The sequence below is a fragment of the Mycteria americana genome, chromosome 2 (genome assembly GCF_035582795.1).
Source record: "Mycteria americana isolate JAX WOST 10 ecotype Jacksonville Zoo and Gardens chromosome 2, USCA_MyAme_1.0, whole genome shotgun sequence".
NCBI lineage: Eukaryota > Metazoa > Chordata > Aves > Ciconiiformes > Ciconiidae > Mycteria > Mycteria americana.
Window position 1 is genome coordinate 7,245,769 of NC_134366.1, and position 18,771 is coordinate 7,264,539.

The 18,771-nt window shown below is 48.8% G+C and overlaps 1 protein-coding gene across 3 annotated transcripts in view; it reads right to left on the minus strand.

Annotated features, from left to right (window-relative positions):
* ACVR2B (activin A receptor type 2B) overlaps positions 1-16,633 on the minus strand; it is a 108,886-nt gene extending 92,253 nt beyond the window's left edge. The window contains exons 1-2 of one of the 3 annotated variants that reach the window (XM_075492330.1): positions 16,479-16,633; positions 15,768-15,851 (exon numbers count right to left, since the gene is read on the minus strand). In XM_075492330.1, the coding sequence (XP_075348445.1) occupies positions 15,768-15,819 (52 nt within the window). In that variant the 5' untranslated portion in view covers positions 15,820-15,851; positions 16,479-16,633. Of the gene's footprint in view, positions 1-15,767; positions 15,971-16,404 lie in introns of all 3 variants that reach the window. The other 2 variants (XM_075492329.1, XM_075492331.1) reach the window with 2 other exon arrangements.
* Between the last annotated feature and the right edge of the window lie 2,138 nt (positions 16,634-18,771).

An 18,771-nucleotide genomic window follows, 5' to 3' on the forward strand; every position in this document is an offset into this window, starting at 1 on the left:
GAAAGGTGGAGAGAGCACAACCCCCCCCAAAAAGGGGGGGGGATGGATGGCAAGAAGAGAAGTAGGCAAGTTGCATGAGAAGTGATAAAAGGAGGTTAATTAAAAAAAAACCACAACCCAAGCCCATATATCACTTGCTACTGGCCATTTTTCCCATTAGGAGAAACCTCCTGTAAACACCACATCCGAGCAGCGCGCAACCCAGGATGGACACAGATACAAAGAGATGACCAACATGAGGAATGGACAAGTCCTGTGTCTTGTAGGAGGTGCCTGATCCTGCAGCCTCCTGGACCTGGAGGCCGATGAACCCACCAGGCAACTGAAGAGAATAAAGCTGCCCTAATTGCTGGTGTTTTTCTAATACAGAACAGGGATGACATTTTAGAGCTGCTGTAGGAATGGTTTACCTTTCTGGGGAAAATTTCACCGACTACAGAGAAGACATCAACCATATTCTGCTCTTCACGGAAACCCCCGAAGGAGCAGAGCTGCTCACATAACCCGTGCTTTGAGCGGTACCTTAACCTGCAGCACTAAGATTGCTGCTAGCAACTAGGCTGCACCACAAAAACACAAAAAACCCTTTGTTTGAATACAGCATGCAATAACAAACTTCACACGCTGTCATGTCCAGCTGGCGTGAGCCAACCTGTCCCTGCAGATATGGTGGCATCACTTCCTGCCCTGTTCTTCCTTCCCAGGATTTCTCGCTACCCAGCAAAGAGCTGGATTTTTGCCTGCTACAAACTCATCTCTCAGAGACATTTAGAGATGTAAAACATCACTTTCCATTTAAAGAAAAATATTTTCCAGCCCTCAAGCAACAGGAAAAGAAATATAAAAAGCACAAAAATGCAACCAACGCACGTTCTCGCACTTGAAACCCCAGAAAGCAAATAAAACCAACCCAGTTATATTTGTTGTTGTTTGCTTTCAATTCCCAATATCTAAAGCCAAGTCTGCAGGTTTTACTGGGAGGGAGGGAGAGAACAGGACAATGAATTCATCACTTCTAACATACTGAAAATAATCTGCTCCTCGGACCTGTCCATCCAGCGTGGTGATGGAAGGGAAGGAGCAGTAGTATTTCACACTCCCAGGTCCATGGTCTACATCCATAATCAGCTCTCCAGTACCGCCACATGCTTCAGGAGAAGATCCAAACAGATTTATAGGAGGCTGATTCTGGATTACAAGTCCCCAAGGAAATTTTCCTCCCAACGCCCACAAGTCAGAGGTTGATTTATACCCAACATATAATAGACTATATTCCTTAGAGACAACTCCTTGTCTTCAACCCCACTGCCATTGCTGCAATCGGAGGCTTGGTTTGTTTTAACAGTTGTAGAGTTTATAAATACTGAAAGCAGCACTCAATTTAGGCTGGAGACAGTTAAACTAGCCTAGACCAACAGGACGCCAAGTGGTAGGGAACAGTAATGAGATGATGACACATTCATAACCTAAAGCTTTCGTTAAAAACTTGCAGCTCAAGAAAGCTCACCCCTTCAGAGCAGAAACGTTCGGTTCTCGTAATTGCTCAAAGAGCAAATTTTTGCGCAAACCAGCAAAACCTGGGGAGAGTTCCTGAAGAGCACATGTATCTGTTAGGCAGAAACTGGGGAAGTACCACCCAGGGGGTTGTAAATGAAGTGGTGCACAACCCATTTCAAATGCCATTGAGCACTTCGGCATTCATCCACGCAGCAAGGAGCCACTAACGGTGGTACCACCACGAGGTCCAGAGCCCTTGGTAAGCGGATTCAAGGAAAAGCAGGATTCCTGAAAAGAAGTTGCTGGATGCTAAAAGTCCCTGGACAGAGCTTTCTTCATCTGCAAGCACAACACAGTCTCTTTTCCAGTTTTTAATTATTTTTCAAGGCGTAACATGTTACTCTGAGCAGAGTCACAGCACACACACCAACCAACTACAAAACTAGGCATTTGTCACAGCATCTGTGCTTGAGGTGAAGCCATCTATACGGTACGTTATTAAAATAATAACAACTGTGGGTATCTACCTCCCAGTGTGGGAACGTTGAGATGATCTAGAGGTCCACATACAAACCCCTGTCTTTGAGGATCAGGGACCACAGACTTCAACTTGCCCAGACACCACCAAGGGTCCGAGCATCGCTCCTGTAGAGCACGTCTCTCTGCTCCGGTCTTCATCTGTGTGTGTGAATAACAGCGCTTCCACGTCCCACCAGGGTGGAACTCTGATTATTATCTTCAAGATGTATGAAAGTGAAGTTGGCAAGGATATTGCAGAAGACAGTCCTTTACAGAGATGATCCGATACTGCTGTTCCTGCCTCTGCAAGCGTTTCTAACACCAGTGAGTGTCTCAAGGACACAGACACTTCCAGCACATCATCCACCCAAATATAGCTGATGGAAGGCACCAAAATTTAGAGTCTCCAAAACCTTGCAAATGAAGCTCTGCCAAAGCATGGGTCTAACTTCTATAGCTGTGCAAAATCAGATCTAACTGCCTAGTAAGTGGGAAAGATCCGTTTGTCTATCCAACTAGAAAAATATCTGCCAGTTAAAGAAACAGCAATCAAAGAGATGGTAAGCGCTGGCTACATTTTACGATGCAGAAGTCAGAGCCACAAAAATACGTCCCTGGGAGTGCTAACAGCCTAATGAAAACAAGACCCAGAACACAAAAAAGGGGCAAAAGCACAAACCCCCATTACTTTCCCCCACAATTCTGCCCCATGACCACGTGCCACAGGAAGAGTTCTGTTTTGGGTTGGGTTCCCCCCCCCCCAGAAAAATAAAATTAAACCCTTTTGTTTGGATTTAAAGAAAGAGAAAAGTGATGCCAACCACTTTTTAAATTAAATTTTGGTTTCATGAAGTTCTGTGTAATTTTGGTGGGTTTTTTTGGAGTTTAACATCATAAACCAAAGCAAGTGGTTGCTCTTTCCAGAATGGTCTCCTCCTGGTTTTTCTCAACACAAGAAGATGAGAAGAGGAGGCTGAACATCCCAGCTCTCAAAACCACTGTCACAAATGGGAACTTTCTGGGCAAAGAACACCCCGAAAAGGGGAAACCAGCAACTTTTCATCCCACCTCATCTTCAGACCCTTCCCCTTCGTGGGGTTTGTGGAGGAGGAAAAGAAAAGGAAGCCGTAACACAAATTTGCATACAGAAGTACGTTTAAGAAAGCAAAGCACCAAGATTGATTAGAGTGTTCTGCTGCTTTAATAAAGAGCCTAATGATGTCCAAATTATAGCAAAGCTCAATTGTGTAACCAAGCAGCCAAGATTTCATCCTTGATAAGGACATGGATTTCTGTCTCGCAGGAGAAGCCTGCAGTTCACTAACAAAGATGACCTTTTATATTATATCCTTCAAGGCCACAATTAGCTGGAGAAATACTGTACTAACTTGGCAACATGAGTTTTTGTACACTGTGCTAATTTTTTGCAGAATCTTGCCAAGACCATTACCATCTTCTAACAAGACCAAAAAAAAAAAAAAATACAAATACAAAACCCACTGCTCTCCAGACCCAAATTACTTTCCACAATTCAATGCAGTTTTAATTAAGATGATTAAATTACAGCAAAAATGATTAAGATGATATCCTGCAAACCACTAAAGGTATAACACCTTAATCCAGAAGAAGCTAGCATACACATATCCATGATAAAGTATTCATGAAAAGCTAGAATTTTACACATGAACCAATTTTACATCACTCAAACAATACCTTGGGAGATATTTGTCACGAGTAAAAAAACAGTGACATCCATCAACAGAGCACAGTTTTTCTGAGACTACACAGAAAGAAATCTACACAGAAAAAATTGAAAAGGCTACAATTACTTTGACAATGTTTCTACAGCTCAGAGGAATTTGGGGGTTGAAATAAATGGTTTCCTTCTCCTTCCCAGGGCTCCCAAAATCAATTTTATATATAATTCTTTTTTTTTTTTTTTTAAACAGACGTTAGATCAGAAATGCATGTGAAATCAGGTCACTGCAATAATCATGTACATGGTACATTTCCACTACTGCCTATTAAATATGAGGTTTAAATGAATGAGGAAAGTCTCAGATCCGTATTTCACCAGTGGAAATTATTAATATAAACATAGCGCAGCTCAGGTTTTAACCTTACCATCCAACTAGGCCTATTCTCCTTCAGAGAAGGGTAAATGGTATTAAATTAATAGACAGGGGTCACAAGGCAGCTACACAGAGGCATGTATCCCATTAAGACCTGGGAAAGGATCCTGCGACGGGAGCCCTGGGCATCAGGTAGCTTCTTGTGGTGCTTCAGCACTGGATAAATTCAAGCCCATGATCTTCAAGGAACGGTAGCTTCAGCGTATTTTAAAAAAAGCTGTGCCACCATGATGAAAAAAAAGTTACAAACCAGCTATTTCTAGGTGCAATCTTCTGGAAACTCTCTGCGGGAACAGCGGCAGACGACAGAAAATGGTAGGAGAGATTTGCAAAGAGGAGGAACGAGTGACACAGCTCTGGCTGGTGCCTCTCCCAGCCCGCGCCCAGGGGACGGGACAGGACAAGGACAGGGCTTGAATGCGGCCATCCTGCTTGGGCGGGAGGAGAAATGAAGTCCATGGCACCAGTCGTGCCGTGCCATGCCATGCCACTTGGCCAGGGAGCGTTTTATTCTGGAGTACAGATGTCACCCCAAATTGTCTTAGAAGTTGTGGCTGAACACACAAGAAGGTACCGAGCAACTAAGCTTTGTCTTGCTCCGGCCGGCTGTGACTCCTCTAAGACCGACCCATACCAGGGGACTTTGCAGAGTTAACTACATCGGAATAAAGTCCCACAATGTAGATCCATTCCCAAAATGCTGCTACGCTTTGCATCTGGGACTCCTTTGGGGCTGTTTGCTTGTTCAACACTAGCTGTTAGCTCTCAAAACGAGGGGGAGGGACACGACCTAAAAAATAAAACAAAAGACGAAAGGAAATCCGCATGTCGCACGACATGGCCATACTAGGGAGCTACTAACAACCTGCAGTCACCCAACCGCTCAGGGATTCAGGACACAAAAACCCTGAAGAGCTCTTTAAGGACAAGTGCATTAGTGAAACTTGGAGATTTATTTTTTTTTTAAACATAACTCTGAATGCCCAGTTAACAGCTAGCTTCCTCCCAGTAGTAATTAGCTGGATTTGACAAGAGGCAAGACCCAGTCCAGGTGAGAGGTTAACTTCGTATTTTTCTTTAATAGACAAAGAAAAGTCTAAATGGAGAAAGATAAAATTCCAACATAAATCCTCCACCAAGGCTGCTATGAAATAACTCTTTTGTTTAATTATTATGAGTTGGATGGGCAAACACTAGATCCCAATGGACAGAGAGCAGCTGTTACTATAACAGAAAGACATTCATCTTCCCTTCTCGGGACCCTGAAACTCTATCAACAATGCCTGTAAAACGACCCTCAGCTCCCCCCTCTCCGAGTTTTCGCCTGGCTTTCATATTCAGACCTATTTTTAGCCGACTTTATCTCGTCGTACCGCACTTCAAAGTTTTGCGCGTTAGCTGCTTCGAAATCATTTCCATGCACAAAAAGCGTCGGGGACATCAACGGAGCGCTTCTCGAGCGCAGGCTGCAAGAACGGCGCGTCCCTCGCTCGGGGTTTCTCCTTTCATCAGCGATTGCATTGAGAAGGAGCCTATAGACACAGTTACACAGCCAGATACACTTGCATCTCAAACAGGGTAGGAGTGATCTCATTTACCTTTGGGGCTTACAGTTACCTTGGAAGGGCTTCTTTTAGCTGTTATTTACATAATAAATAGCCAATCTGTACAGGATTGCCTGGGAAAGGAAATTCTATTACCAATAAAAAAAAAAAAAAAAGGTTTCTCATGTTTGCTTTTAGCAGCACTAACTCTGTCCCATTAGACGCCAGCAGAAGCTATCTACAGAGAATTATCTATAGCCATAAAAATTATCTGTAAAAGACTTCCCCAGTTATCTCAGGTACAATATAAATGTTAAAATACCCCCCTAGGAACGGATGCATCGGGCCAAACTCCCTGCTGATGCAAACAGGCACATTGCCAGGGCTTCAGCCAGGCGACAGTCACAGGGACACACACTTGCAGGGACAGTATATTCAGTGGGTGGGTTTTTTTGTTTCTTCTTTTTTTTTTTTTTTTTTTTGCATCCATCACCTTCAAAATTCAGGCTGAATGAGCTTTGTGCCACCAAGCTGCACCCACGAGGGGAAGTGCCCAGCAACAGCGAGCGTGCTCATCAGAAATGCTCCATCAGGCTTTGCTTTTCTTTATCGCTTTTCTTTATCGCCTGCGCAAAGAAGCCTGGAAATCAAGAACGAAGGGCCACCGTGTTGCTTCCAAGACACTAAAAGGTGATTAAAATCTACACGGTAATTTCTTGCTATAACTAAGCGTGCCGAGCCTGCCCTTCCTGCAGGTGCCTGCTTCATGCTTTCACTTTAAAAAGATGCTCCAGGAGCCTGAGGAAGGGACTAAGGTCTGTTGTAACAGCGAGGCAGTAAAACAACAGTGATCAGATAAAAATGTTCATCTCCATTAGGGGTTTTTTGTTGGTGGTGGGTTTTGGGGGTTTTTTGTTTGTTTTTTTAAAAAAAAGTATGTATCTGGAATATTTTGAAGGAAGCCAAGGGAGCGTGGATGAGGCAGCTCTGTGGCAGGGCACACCATCTGAGAGCATCCCCACCCAAGGGTCCACACGCAGCATTTCAGCCAGAGATGCTACGGCTCCGGTATCATCACCGGAGTCGGGGACTCAACACCACACCAGCCTGCACGCAGCCAGAGCCGACATCCCAGCAAGGCAGCGCCAAGCATCAAATGCACCGACCTCCTCTTCCCCTTCGGGTTGTGCTAAGCTTTACCTCCTGTGCATCCCAGGCACCTTACTTCAACGGGAATTTCACAGCAGGGAACTGCTTCAGGTATGTCAGCGACGGTGCCTACTGCCACCACCCCAAACTCGCTTCTTAGGAGCCAAGCAGGTGAGCGTTATCCGGTGCAACTGGAATAGGTATTTGGGAAAATGCCTTGCCCCAGGTGTAAGAATGTGCTTTAGCAGAGACTTTCCTATAAAAATAAAAGTGCCTGGTAAGTTGTGGCTACATGTGAAAGCAAGGGATTCCGAGTTCAAACTTTCCTGCACCCGAGAGCTACCCAACAGCCGCCGAGCTGTAACTGGATACTCCCACCACGAAAACCCAAGGACAACTGAATTTCTCAGCCTGCACATATATAAGGGAATTAGCATTCTTAACCCATTAATTACTCTCAGGAACTAAAGCAGGAATACAAAAGCCCGCTGTGTTTCCGTTGTCATACTGAGGAAAGAAAAATAAAGACTTGGAGAAACAAGTGAGCCGCGCGCCCACAGGTTGCATTGCCATGGCTCAGTTGTCCCAAGAGTGAACTTGCCAGGACAGGGCTACCACCGAGGTAACTGCAAATCTGCGCTTTGCTGAGCCGCCACGTCTCAAGTCAACCATAGTTTCCCTCTGCTGAGTACGGGGACTTCTGCAAATCCAGGCGGTAGCGTACGGGTCTCAAACAAAGCAAATGCCTCCTAGCGCTTGAGCGCCTACAAAGCTCACAAGCTCTTCCAAGACCGGTACCATACTCTCCTTACAACTTTAATAGTGTAAAGCTCAGCTTGCTGCCTCGGAGAAGGGCCTGGGCATCAACTGCGCGAAGCTTACATGCCCTCGTTTCCCAAAAAAAGAAAGTCTCGATGGCAAATAGAGCCACTGGAGAGGGGAGATTACAGACAGCTCAGCCAAACTGCAGCAACAGCCACCAGTCCGCAGAAGCAAGCTGGAGACTGCAAAACATGAGAATAGCGCTAAAAAGGCTTAAAAAGGCTAAAATACCCTCATTTTATAAAATGCTCTTAAAAAGTCACAAAAAGGAGACAGAGCTTGATTGAACATTTCTTCACTTCAGATCTACAGTTGCCTTCCTCCCTCCCCAGGAATTCAAAACTGTCTGCAGAGGTGAATTATGTATAAGCAAAATATTCCTAAAAGCCAAATTTTAAAAGTTGCACACATTACACAAGGCATTTTAAATAGATAATGTTGGAGGAAAGAAAGGTTAGCCACTTAGATTGACTATTTGATAGATCAGGCACAAATGGAGCTAACTTTATCCCTCTCATCCACTCAAAGGCTTATAATCTCACACCTTGGAGCAATAAATTAGGAAGAAGCATTACATTAGCACTACAGGCACCACATAGAAAATTTAAACTTCTGCTACCAGTTAGAAAACAAGTTCTATAATGGGAAAAGCTTTAAATAAGAAAAGGTAGAGACACTCACAGCACCTAAGACGCTACAGGGCAGTGCCAGCTACCGTGGACTTTTTAAAATTACAGCCTTTGCCACTGTGGTTTCGGGATCGTTCAGCACAGGCCTGGGATTTTGTATTGGTGTGGAAAGTGCCAGAGAACCGCTCATCTCTCCTAGTTTTTGTTTCTTTCTCTATAAAAGTGACAGCAGTTTCCAGTTTTACTGGAGGAGGATTAACGCACTCCCTCTGCTCCTGTGAGCCCCTTTTTCTTCTTCCCTCGTCACACAAGGGTAGATATTAGACATGAAGAGTTGAGTTCAAAATCCAAGTCTTAATTTGCACGAGTATCCACTTAGATGGAAAACTAATGTAGCTCAGACTGTAAAGCCCTGCATCTTTCCGTGAACACGCTTTATTCTCTTTAAATAAAGAGGAGGAACTCATCTATGGATCTATTAGCATGAGACTGAGACAGGAGAAGGAAAACAAAATGATACCTCCAGTTTCATAAACTTAACAGAACATTCCATTTTTCTCAGCAAATTTAATCCCAGCTGGACAAAAAAGGATGATCGGGTGGTCAGAGCACCAGCCACAGACCCAAGAGGATGGGGAGCAACACTCTTGCACTGCCACCGACTCCCAAGGTCTGAGAGAAGTCACTCCCGCCACAGAAGAGGCGGGAATACCTCGTAAACTTTCGTTACGTCCCATAAATTATGCACTGTAGGAATAGGATGCAAACATCCACGGATACAAGCTTTACTTCTAACAGCTCCTGTGCAAACATTTTAACAGGCTCATTTCAGCTCTTTAATACACCCCTGCTTCCCAAACCCATCAGTCAGCCCAAAAAATGGTGCTTCAGGTGCAGGCTGCCTCCTGCCCAGCGCCTGCCAGGCAGCCCTGCCCGCACCCAGCCCCGCGTCCTCCTCCGAGCAGCCTCCTGCCGCAGAGCTCCCCTAAGATCCGAAACCCAATCTGCGATGAAATGGCACACCAAGCTGGAAACCGCAGAATTATTAATGAAAAACGGGTAATTCGCATCTTCCTCCAGCCGAGCACAAACAGGCTCGCTCCTTCCGCTGTGTTTCTTTTATATTTAAATTTACAAACCTGTATGCATGAGTCAGTCCCTGCTTGCGGACAACCCAACCGAAGAGGAAAGAATCTTCTCCAAGAGCAAAAACACACCAACCACCTCCAACAAAGTCACCAAAAGAAACCAAATCACATAAGGTGGCCAGAGCACGCTACCAGGTTAAAGCCTGATTTTACCCGATACATAAACACTTCCTCACGCAGCTTATTTTTTCAGTATAGGTACGAAATATTTGGTGTGACCTTGGGTGAGCCGCTTCGCGACGCAGCAGGGAGCACTTGCAGATAGTAACATTTTCTGGTGCTTGGCCCCTCTGCTCAGTGTTTTTGGGGCAGGGACCTTCTCTCTACACAAACAGCACTTTGCAAAAGAGGAGCCGTGTTGTTCCAAAAGCACCTAGACATCAGTAACATTTTTTTCTTAAGTAGCATGACGGACCAGTGCCACATGCAATAACATAATCAGAGCGACAAGACTCAAATACTGGCAAAATAAGAGGCACTTGTGTGCTGGAGGGAAGCATATTATTATCGTACAGTGTACACTGACAATTGCTGCTCTTAACTTTTAGTTTGAATTGGAGCTATACTGTAGTAAAGGCAGAAGATGACAGAGAGAAAAGAACATGAAATTGGTGAAAAGGACCAACAGTTATATTCAAATCTAAGCATAAAATGTGCTGGGTCTGCAGAATGCAGGCAGAGTGTTTCATCTTTAATTTACTTCTCTGCCCCTCTGACTTCAGTGGCTCCAGGAAAACTTACAAGGAAGATTTGGGGGGGTGGGGGAAGTGATGTATATTTTTTTAATATACCTTAAAGGAACAAATGACTAAAGAGATACAAAATTATTTCAGAATGAAGTCCTAATGAAGAGAAGAGATTAGACATTGGTTGATCCTCAATGGTTAATGGAGGGGAAAGGCAGGGGAGAGGAGAGCTTATACTGGTGAATGCTGCGGCCACAAACACCTCTCTTAAACACATCCAATTTCACTGATGTGAAAATCTCCACATGAAGGAACAGGCGAAAAAGAGCTTAAGTGGGAACAGGGTGCAGAATGCCAAGTGCTACACTGAATAATTCAGATCCAGGCAGCGCTATTGGCCAGGCAAGAAAATCACACCCCCCTGCTAGTTTTAAAATCAAAGGCCAAGGAGGGATAAAAGGGAAAGACAACACCTCTTTAAAGCAGAGATTACGCTCTGCGGTTCCCATTTCCCAACTTCCCACAATGTTTTGTTACAGCGAGAGCGCGGGAGCCGAGCTGGGGTACTGCGGTAGTGCCAAGGCATGGCACCACGCTGCCCGCGTCGCAGCCCGCGGCTGACCAAGGAACCTGGAAAGCGCTGCCGCCTTATTGACACCGCTCCTTCAGTCCAACAGCAAGAGAAAGCCAGCTCTGAAGCAGGTACCCACCAACCCCGACTTCGCAAGAGCTGCCTTCGCAAGGCTTCCTCAGCGCATAAGCAGCTCTTCCATCTCTGAAGCCAAGGGTAAGACCCCATCAGGGCTTTCACTTGGGTCTAGATTACCACTGAACTCAACCAGGTTCAGTGGTACTCCAGAGCTGAGTTCACCACGTTCAGGTGAACTCAACCCTGCCTTCCCAAATCACAGCAACACTTCTTCAGTGCCAGCTGACGGGGTCGGATACACGGATTTCCAGACGAGGGACGGAAGGCACCGTAAGGAGATGCCATGCCCCCGGCACCGGGTGCGGTACTCCCTGGAGAAGGGGCACCCAGCAAATCACCTTGCCTTGGCCACGCGCAGCCAGAAGCAAGCCGCTTCCCCAACTTTTAGACTACAGCTACTACATTAAGCTCGAAATAAGCATCCTGGGTGTGTTTGGTAGAACGGTGTTATCTTTTTACGGGGCTTGAAAGATGCAGTGCTACTAAAATCCCATTTAATTCTGACTACTCCAGTGCAGCTCCATGCAGTCAACTACTATTAACATTAAATTCTAGAAATGCTCCTAAAAGTAGGCCCTGAAACGTGAGAGCCATAACACCTCTCACTACAAGGCCAAAAGTGAAGCAACTTTGATTTCTTTTTATTTTATAGCTGTCCTAGCTTTCCAGAAACAGGCACCATGTGGACAAAGCACACCTCTGCTGGGTACCCAGCCTCAAACCATCTCTTCCATCCACTTCCTTCGCTCTTGATAAATTAAGATAAAACAACCCTTGGTTCCTCTTACACCTGCAACACTTCTGCAGAGGAACCCACCCGTGGACAGGCACGATGCAAATCACAGCAACGGGGTTCCTGGGCTGGTCCGAACGGCAATCCCATTACCAACGCTCCAAAAGCTGCTCCTCTTCCATCTGAACCTGTGTCCTGCTTGCCAGAACTGATGAAACCAGGAAACCCCTCTAGGTTGATCTGCAAAGCAAGGAGTGTGTGCATGGTGGGGAAGGGGGGAAAATGGTGGGAGGGAAGAGAACAAAAACAACCAAAAAAAAAAAAAAAAGGGAAGGAAAAAAAGTGGGGCTGGCCTGTTTCTTTCTTCTCTACCGTCTATTCAGTGGCAACAGGGGAGGTCTACAACTGTTGCGTCACGTAAAGCACAAAAAAAATCCTGACAAGCGTATTTTAGCTGATGGAGACCAGAGTGGACAGGAGGCTGGTGACAGCTCGAACGCAGGGAGTAGGAGACCTCCGCTTTAATTGGCTGTTTCTTACTATCTCATCAAGCGAGCAGGAGCGTTACAGCCTGGATGGGCTGCTCAAAGACACAAGAAATAGCAGAAATTTCAGCGCGTAAATACTTTAGCTAACTACCCAGGCTCAGGTTAGACTCTCACTCCGGTCCAGGGATACTGAATTTTTAACCCTGCCTGATCCACAAAAACCTGCACCAAAGGGAAGGTGCAGAAGGTGCTGGGGGGGGGGGGGGGGGGGGGGGTGTTAAGCCACAGGCTGTGCAGGACCTGGAGAGGTGTTTATAAATAATGCCACTAAAAATAATACACTGCACACTCGCATCCCTAACATAGCATTTTCTTCTCCACAGAACTGTGACAATGGTTATCTCAGTGGTATAATTATCTAGATTTGATGACAGATTAAAAAAAATATATATCCCGAACACCTGTTCAAGAGTTTTGTGTTTTTAAAGGCCACTGCCATTAACCTTGGGCCATGCACTTCATTGTGTTTAATTAGCAAGCTAATGAAGCCGGTTTTATTCCCTTTCTCAAGCACAAGAGGATAAATACAAGACAGTGAAAGAGGAGACCAGATCCATTTGCAGCACAGTTCATTGCTGCATGGCACTACTTAAACTTGCACCAAAATAAAAGTAATGTAATGGCTCGGGAAAATGTGTTAGCAATGCATTCTGCAAGACAAATCCTTTTACACCTTCTGTATTTTCTAAAGCTCATAGATTAAAACATGATTTCTGAACATTTGGGCTGCAGAAAATTTGCAAACAAAGGGCTAAAAATGAACATAATGTTTTCCTCAATGAATCCTCAGTATTCCAAATATTAAGCATAACAGATTTTTTATTTTTTTTTTTAAAAAAGAATAGCAGCCCGTGCTTGCTTTGTTACAGCCAGCCAAGGTAGCGATGAGAAGCATCAACAATGGAGGTCAAGCGATTTTCGAAAAGCCCACCACTTTCGCACAGTCCTAACGTGTACATACACAAAAGACATACTTCAAGCAAAGCCCAGCGCTACGAATCCCAGCAACACATCGCAACTTTGGGTATTTGAGGTTGTTTTCCTCTTTTTTTTTTTTTTTTTTTGACTGAACAGCTTTAGGAAAAACTGGACAATAAAGATCACGTTGATAAATACTCATAAATATCACAAGAAAGGCAAAAAAAGGCTTTAAAAGAGAGGGAGGGATTTACAGAATTGCTAATTCACTGATTTAATGATCCAAGAGGAGCTTTCCAAATAAACAGAATTATATTCATTTGGGGGGGTTTCTTTATTGTATTTTCATGGGGGGAGAAAAAGTCAGCGTAGGTATGCCCTATCAGATTATCCTTTTCATAACATGATACATTTAAGAAGCTTTCAGGGTTAATTTTTTTTTTTTTTTAAGCAATTGCTTTTTTTTTTTTCCTCCAACTTCGATTTCTACCACTACATGCACACAGCCATAGGACCAGGTTAAAAAACCAACCCAACCCAAAAACCCCAACCCCATACCCAAAACAAAAAAACAAAACAACAAAAAAAAAAAACCCAACCCGGAAGCCATCTCTTTTATTGAATCACCCGAGATAAAAGGATTCCAAGATATATGGAAAGAAAATACATTGACCATTAATCTCCTTTATGCACATAATAGAATTTTCCAGCCAAGAGAGCTGTTGTGATGATAGCAACGCCGAGCACCACGAATCCCGATGGCACACACACACACACACACACACACACACCCCCCGCCTGCTTCTTCCAAAATACCTGCTCTCCCTCAGCACTGCTATGTAAATACAAGCCCGCACAACCCCCTTCCTAACACATGGAAACAAAGCTGCGTACAAGTGTCCCAGCGATCAGATAAAAAAGCCCAAGCTGGCTTTGCTCACCATCAAATTAATTTATTTTAATTTTTTTTATTTTTATTGCCCGCTCCCTTTTCATTGCCTTCCCCCCCCCCCTCCCCCCCCCCCCCCGCCTCACACTTTCGGTGTGACTTAAAAAAAATAATAATAATAATTAAGCGATGGCACTGTTTATAATGCCAAAGGCAGGCGGTGGCAGTGCATATTTAATGGGCACTCGGAACAAAGGAAGCCCGGCTGCAGGAGCGCCCCGGGGCCGGCTCCGCCGCCCGCTCCCCCCGCGCCCTGCCCCGGCCCCGCCGGGCAGCCCCTTCCCCGGGGCGCGGGGAGGGGGGGGCACGCGGGGAACCCCCCCACTCCCACCCGCTTTGCAATACAATGAAGCCGCGGTGGCAAAGCCGACGGGAACTCCCCGGCTGCCCATCGCGGAGCGGGGAAAGGGCACGGCTGCAGCATCGCGGCCTCCCACACCCTGCCCCCGGGAAGCCCTCGGCCACAAGCAGCCGCCCTCGACCCGTCCCGGGCTGGGGAACGGAGGGAAGGTGACAAGTGACTGCCCAGTGCCGGGCGGGGGGCGGCAGGCTCGGCCCCTGGGGGGGACTGGGGGGGGCTGTGGTGACCAGGCGAGGGGGGCAGGGGCAAAATTGCTGCCGCCCCATTTTCTCCTGGGGAATATGCAGCAATAATAAAAAGGAAGGGGGAGGGGGGGGACGACGACACACAATTAAAAAAAATAAAAACAAAGAGGGAAAGTGGGGAGCGTGAGGACTCCAAGCGTGCCCGCGTTTTTAGTGCTGGGGGACAGGGGGTCTGACCCCTCCCGCCCCCCCGACGGCTACGGCATGGGGTACCCTGCGGACGCCCCATCCGGCCGCGCTGCCGGGTGCCCGCTCCTGCTCCCCGGGCCGTGCCCGGGCGTTGGGCTAACTTCCACCCCGCGTCCCTCGGCAAAACGCGCACCCCGCAGATCGGAGCTGAAGTTTGGGGGCCAGCCCAGTTCCTTCAAATAAAAGGGATGAAGAACATAGAAAACAAACACCACCACCCCCCCGCCACAAAAGCCTCCTCCCGGGGATGCTCCCCCAGGTACCCCCCCCTCCCTGCCTCGCACACCCCCTTTTTCCCAACTTTCTCCCAGCTCCCCGCAGCGCCAGCCAGCCCCAAACGGCTCGTTTCGTGCTAACAGGCAAACCCCGACGGGACCGCGGCGTCCCGGGGGGCTGAGGGAGAACCGGGGGGTCCCCTTCGGGACGGAGGGGGGGTCCCCTCCACCTCCCCGGCTCACACAACCGCAGCCCGGCAGGAGCGGGGTGCACACACGGCCACTACCTGAGCGGCTCCGCACCATTTCGGAGCAGCCCCCCAGGTCTCCTCCCGCTGCTCCCAACTTCTCCCGCCTCCCCCGCAACCTCCCCGGCTTCTCCCCCCACACACACACTCCGGCAGCACCCGCCCAGAAGTAAATGCCCATTTTTTTGTAAAGTTTCCTCGATATCGCGCCGTGTTTACATTGCCGTTAATTCCCACAGGCTGCCTGAAGGGAACAAAAAGCAGCACGGGAAGGCTCGTCCTGCGAGCAGGGAGAAAACGGGGGGGGGGGGTGAGGGGCTGAAAAGAAAAAAAAAAAGAAAAAGAAAATAGTAAAGAAAATGAAGCAGATCGCAGCGGTGGGGTTATTCCCCAGTTTGCAGGCTCCCTGGTTGCTCTGCTCTGTTTTGGAGGGTGGCTGCAAATAATTGCACGGCCCATTCAATTCTGCATTTGGAGAAGCGACCGTAAGCCCGAGCGGGAGGTAAACACGCAGAAATGCACTTACCTGCACAGAAAGTTCCACAAAGCAAGGCGAAAGTCAGCCACGAAGCAATCATATTCCTTTACTTTTTTTTCCTCGCGTGCCCCTCTATCCCCAAGGGAAAGAAAAATAAAAATAAAAAGATCGAGAGAGTGAAAGAAGGGGGGAGAAGCGAGGCTCTGCCCTCTCTCTCGCTCTTAAAAAGCAAAAAGAAGAAAACAAAAATCCTGAAAAAAAAAATCGGATTTAATTCCTTCGCAGTCGCAAAATGTATCCAGTGGAGAGGAACAGCCCCGCAGCGCCCGGACGGTTCGACCTGCTCCTGCCTGGCCCCGGCGTTTGCTCCGAGCTTTCCAAGAGTTTCTTTCCCTGGGCTTTTGTGCTGGGAGCGCGGCGTGCACCACACACCGACTCCCCCTCCTCCTCCTCCTCCTCCTCCTCCCAACCCAGCCCCTCCGGCTCCCCCAGCAGCAGGGGCGAGCGCACACGCACACGCCCGCGTGCGCGCACCCCCCCCCTTCCCTCCCCGCGCAATGCACGCGCAGCCCCGTGCAATGCACGCGCAGCCGTGTGCAAGGCGTGCAACACCCCCCACCACCACCACGCCAGACACACGGACACACAGACACACACACACGCTCCCCTTCCCCGTGCAACGCACACGCGTTCCCAGCGCCGGCAGCGAGCGGGGCGGCGGCGGCGGCGGCGGCAGCGAAACTTTGCAAGGTTACCGACCCCGCATCCAGGGCGGCTGCGGAGCGGCAGGCAAGGGCCCGCGGAGGAGGCGCGGAGCGGCGGCGGGGGGCTGGCGGCGGCGGGCCGCGCCGCGGCATCGCGGGCTGTGCGGGGCGCGGAGCGAGGGGGCGGCGGGAGCAGAGGCTGGGTCGGGAGTTGCCATGTACAGGGGAGGGGAGGGGAGGGGGGGAAAAAAAAAAAAGGCGGAAAAAAAAAAGCGGGAGGGGGGAAGGGGAGGTTTGTTGGTTGCTTTTTTTTTTTTTTAATAATTAAAAAAAAAAAAAAAACTGAACCGAGTCCAAAATGGCTTCTAAAAAAAGGGAGAAGCCGAAGCGGAGCCAGCGGGGGAAACCCGGATGTTTGATACAAAGAGGCTGGAGGGGGGCGGAGCGGCGCGGGGGCTCCGCGGCCGCTGAGTGGGGAGCGGCGCTGCCCGTCACGGCCGCGCCCCGCGGAGCGCCGCGCACCGCCCGCCCCCGCGGGGAGACCCGGGGTGAGGGGAGGGGGGGATGGATAGGGGCAGGAGCGGGGGGGTGGATAGGGGCAGGAGGGGGGGGTGGATAGGGGCAGGAGGTGGCGGGGGGGGATGGATAGGGGCAGGAGGCGGTGGGAGGGGGTGGGTAGGGGCAGGAGGTGGCGGGGGGGGGATGGATAGGGGCAGGAGGCGGTGGGAGGGGGTGGATAGGGGCAGGAGGTGGCGGGGGGGGATGGATAGGGGCAGGAGGCGGTGGGAGGGGGTGGGTAGGGGCAGGAGGTGGCGGGGGGGGGATGGATAGGGGCAGGAGGCGGTGGGAAGGGATGGATAGGGGCAGGAGGCGGTGGGGAGGGGAATGGATAGGGGCAGGAGGCGGTGGGGAGGGGCGTGGGTAGGGGCAGGAGGCGGTGGGGAGGGGATGGATGGGGCAGGAGGCGGTGGGGAGGGGCGTGGGTAGGGGCAGGAGGCGGTGGGGAGGGGAATGGATAGGGGCAGGAGGCGGTGGGAAGGGGATAGATAGGGGCAGGAGGCGGTGGGGAGGGGATGGATAGGGGCAGGAGGCGGTGGGGAGGGGCGTGGGTAGGGGCAGGAGGCGGCGAGGGGTGAGAGGAGGAGGAGGATGGAGGGGCGCAGGGCGAAGGCACCGCGGCCTCTCGGGGAAAGGGGGTGGCCGCCCGGCAGCTCCCCGCGCCCGCCGCCTGCCCAGGGGAGAAAGGGAGCAGCGCGGGCCCCCCGGGGCTGGGAATAAACCGTGTCCTTGCTAAAAGAAAAATCCTCCTCTTCCAGGCTGGTTGAGGACGTGTTCTCCCTGCTCACGTCCCGCCTGCCCTGGAGCCCCCGGCACCCAAAAAAGTCCCTTGATGCCAAGATCTTGCAGGAGCGATAGCTCAGGGAAAGTGTCCAGGGGTGCCAGAGGCACCTCAGCAGTATCAATTTTGGGGCCGTTTCAGGGTTAATAAGGTTTTCTCTATTGCCAGGGTTACAGGAATTGAACTCTCTCCGCAATTCATTTTAATTATAACTAAATAATACGGCATTACGGAGCACCAAAGGAATCTTAAGGGTAAGGAAGAGGAAGGGAAGATGCTGAAGTTGGGTCGTTCCCAAGACTTTGGGTCTGTGAGGTCCCCTGACTCATCGGGAGAAAGGGCTGCGGCGCGGACGCTGCGCGTCGGCAGAGCTCGTGCGCACGGTGGTGGATCGCAGGTCAGCTCACGCTAATTTGTCCGGTGGGGAGTAAGGCTGAAAATATTCCTAAAACCATTTGCTTTTTCCTCTGGAGGGACATAAGAGTAAATATGAATCATTCTTTTAACAGTTTGAGAAGCGTTTTGTCCCAAGAAGAAATACGGATATTTTTTTACAGTAAGAAGCTCGCAGGAAACTTCAGGGGGCTTTTATAAGAGCTTGTAACATCTTTGAAGCTAGAGACTTTTTTTATTTATATGTAGCACTTGCGTAACAAGGTCTTAACTGTGAATGGGATTCCTAGGTGGAGTTGCAATAAACGGATTAATAGTATCATTCATGGTATCATACCTCATTCATATGTTTGCTGTATGTAGAGGAACACATCGGCAGGAATATAGTGGTTGTGACTTTAAACACAAGACTCTTGGGGGAAAAGTTACTGCCAGCATGTGCACCGGTGGGCACTGCAATTGGTAAAGCCACAAAAAACGCTCAAGAAAATAATTTTTTGGAGCAAAAAGCAGCAAAAACAAGCCCACAAAGAGCTGCTGCGGGGCAGGTCTGTGGCATAGAAAAAGCAAGGTGGGTAATGTCACCCAGCTAGTCAAATCATGGATGGAAAATAAG